The 2613-nt window shown below is 37.7% G+C and overlaps 1 protein-coding gene across 1 annotated transcript; it reads left to right on the forward strand.

Moving 5' to 3' along the window:
• The first annotated feature begins 1409 nt into the window (after positions 1 to 1409).
• LOC135057422 (paraneoplastic antigen Ma1 homolog) lies at positions 1410 to 2387 on the forward strand. The gene has a single exon (XM_063963314.1). It carries the CDS (start codon positions 1410 to 1412, stop codon positions 2385 to 2387), a length of 978 nt encoding a protein of 325 aa, XP_063819384.1.
• Positions 2388 to 2613: the final 226 nt, after the last annotated feature.

The raw sequence follows: 2613 nt of genomic DNA on the forward strand, positions 1-2613 counted from the left end.
CCACGTTATCAATCATCAGCGGTTAAGTTAGCCTCCTAGCTAAAATTGAGAGCGGGGGAGAGCTGTGAATTGAAAACGTGGAGGGTGTAAGCAGCCATTATCACCCCCAATCGGAGAGCAAGGGACGGAGTCAAGCCAGAAAGCGATTGGTCACTAGCTGGTGCTGTGACTGAAGACTTCTAAGGTCTGTGATTTATACCGTTCACTGCACTCACTTCACTACTCTAGATGATAACTCTCCATAGACAGATAACTTTATAAGGACAGAACACTATGAGTAGTTAAGGACTCCATCGTAAAATACTGTATATACTTTAATTGCTATAGTACCCTAGGAGAAATAGACTAGCATTAAGGACTCTTAGTGGACTAATTAATATAGTGAACGTATTGACTTAGTTATGTTCACCTATACTTACCAGAGTTGAAGGCAAAATCTTCAAGGAAGTTTGAGGGCAAGGGATCTGTAAAACAAAAAAACTGAAAAAGAAAAAAAGAAAGGATTCCTCATTATAGACTTTGTATGACATCACTTAGGATTGCGAGTAATTCTGCACAATTAAGACTGGGACATGGTATTAACTAACCCCTCAGTAAAAGGAGCCTTAGAGTGAGAGAGCAGTGACATCTAGAGGGGACTATTAGTACTCCATGGAGGTGCTTAGTCTAAGGATTTGATACTTTCGTCTGAGAAGGATACAATTACTCAGCCAGGGAAAGAACCTGCTTTTGGATACAAATAGAGTTTTACAGTATAGTAGCCACTCTTCTACTATTTGATGGCATCAGTATTGCCCTTCCTCTTCTAAGGAAGTCTATTGGCCTTATGGAAATATATATATATAAATATATTCAACAGTATAATACAAATACAGAAGGGATAAAGATTCATTGGTTATATATATGCATATATATACATAAGGACTGTCAGCATTAACTGTGGATTATAACTTTAAGAGACTACAGGAATATTGGGATTATTGTGAATATTGGCGTTTAAATTTAAATATATATATATTATTTAGTTTAATGTTCTATGTTTTAAAGAATACAATATCTACGGTTGAAAAGTGCATGTATGTAGATGTATATGATACCTAACTAAAACAGAAACTAAAACAAAGTAAATATGCTTGTATAAAGATAAATGTTTACTGTGCATGATACTTACCTATGATTGTTCCAATTGTGAATGAATCCAAGGGAAACCGGTAATTTGACATTCACCTATGGATAGAATACAACATTGGGTTTAGGGTTGTCCCGAGCTAGTCCCTTTTCTATGGTTAACAAACCCTAGAACAAAAGTTTGGGTGGAGGCACTCTGCTAAATATCGGTAGGATTATCATATATAAGGGTTACATCTGGAGGCACTGCTGATACGGATAATCATACACTCCTGTTTACCATGGAGATTATAAGTGAAAAAGATATATATACTTGGTGTACAGACCAAGGTGTAAATGTTAAAAGTAGTATAGGTATAGCGGGAAATTTTACCAATATATCAGATGAAGAGGTGATTAAAGAGGTGAATAAATTGTGTGGGATAAAATCTCCAGTTATAGTAGACAAATGGAAAGGAGCTTTAGGGGAAACTTGTGCGGTTTTAATAAATAATCTGAATTATTTAGATGCTTCTTTGATCCCTATTAATGTTTTAGTCGAAAGTGTACCAGGGAGAAGGTGGATTATAATCTGGCCTAGTCAGGTAGTTATAGGGGATGAAGAAGCCCCGGAAGCTCCTGAGAATAAAGATAGAAATCGCAGGAGTCATCAGAGTATGAGTGACTCTTCACAAGCTAATCTACCTAATAATGATCATATAGAGCCCCAAGTAGAAGCAGTCATGGATAAGGTAGTAAGTCACTTTGAAAGGTGGCATTATGAGGGTGGTTATAGGAGGTTAAGGGTTTTTTCAGGGATTCTTCCCGTACCCACGGGAGAAGAAAGTTATGATGTTTGGAGAGAAGCAGCGGTACAACATTCAGAGGAGTGGAGATGCCCTGAACATATAAAAAAACAGAGGATTGTGGAGAGTCTCCAAGGTCCAGCTATGGGGATCATACATGCCACACGTAGAAGCCATTCTCAAGCAACTTTAAAAGATTACTGCACTGCTTTAGATTTTTCATTTGGTACAATAGAAGAAGTAGGGGACATACTGTCTCGACTCCATCATACTTACCAGGAACCAAATGAGACTTTTACGGACTACATCTATCGCTTGGATAAAATCCTTTATAAACTTCTAGACAAAGGAGGGATTGAACAGGGAGAAATCGATGAAAGACGCTTGAAACATGTTTTAAGAGGGGCTTTAGCCAGTAATCCAGTAGCTCAAAGACTGAGGTGCAGTGTGCCCAGAACCCCTCCTCCAACCTGAGTGAATTAATCAAAGAAGTAAAGATAGAGGAAGTCCAAATAGAGAACAGAGAAAAAAGTCTGAAAAGAGTAAAAATGGTGTCACCCTCGTCTGAAATTTCACCCGCCAATGACAAATTATACAAATTATTAGAAGACCAAAATAGAAAATTGGATCAATTTATTACTTTACAAAGTAGTAGATTAAATGCAGTGCCCATGGGAAGAGGTAGAGGGTAGGCTAGGAG

This window comes from Pseudophryne corroboree, chromosome 3, assembly GCF_028390025.1.
Source record: "Pseudophryne corroboree isolate aPseCor3 chromosome 3, aPseCor3.hap2, whole genome shotgun sequence".
NCBI classification, from domain to species: Eukaryota; Metazoa; Chordata; class Amphibia; order Anura; family Myobatrachidae; genus Pseudophryne; species Pseudophryne corroboree.

Excerpts from the sequence above, each read along its gene's own strand:
- LOC135057422 (XM_063963314.1), top strand. The coding sequence starts at position 1,410 with ATGGAGATTATAAGTGAAAAAGATATATATACTTGGTGTACAGACCAA.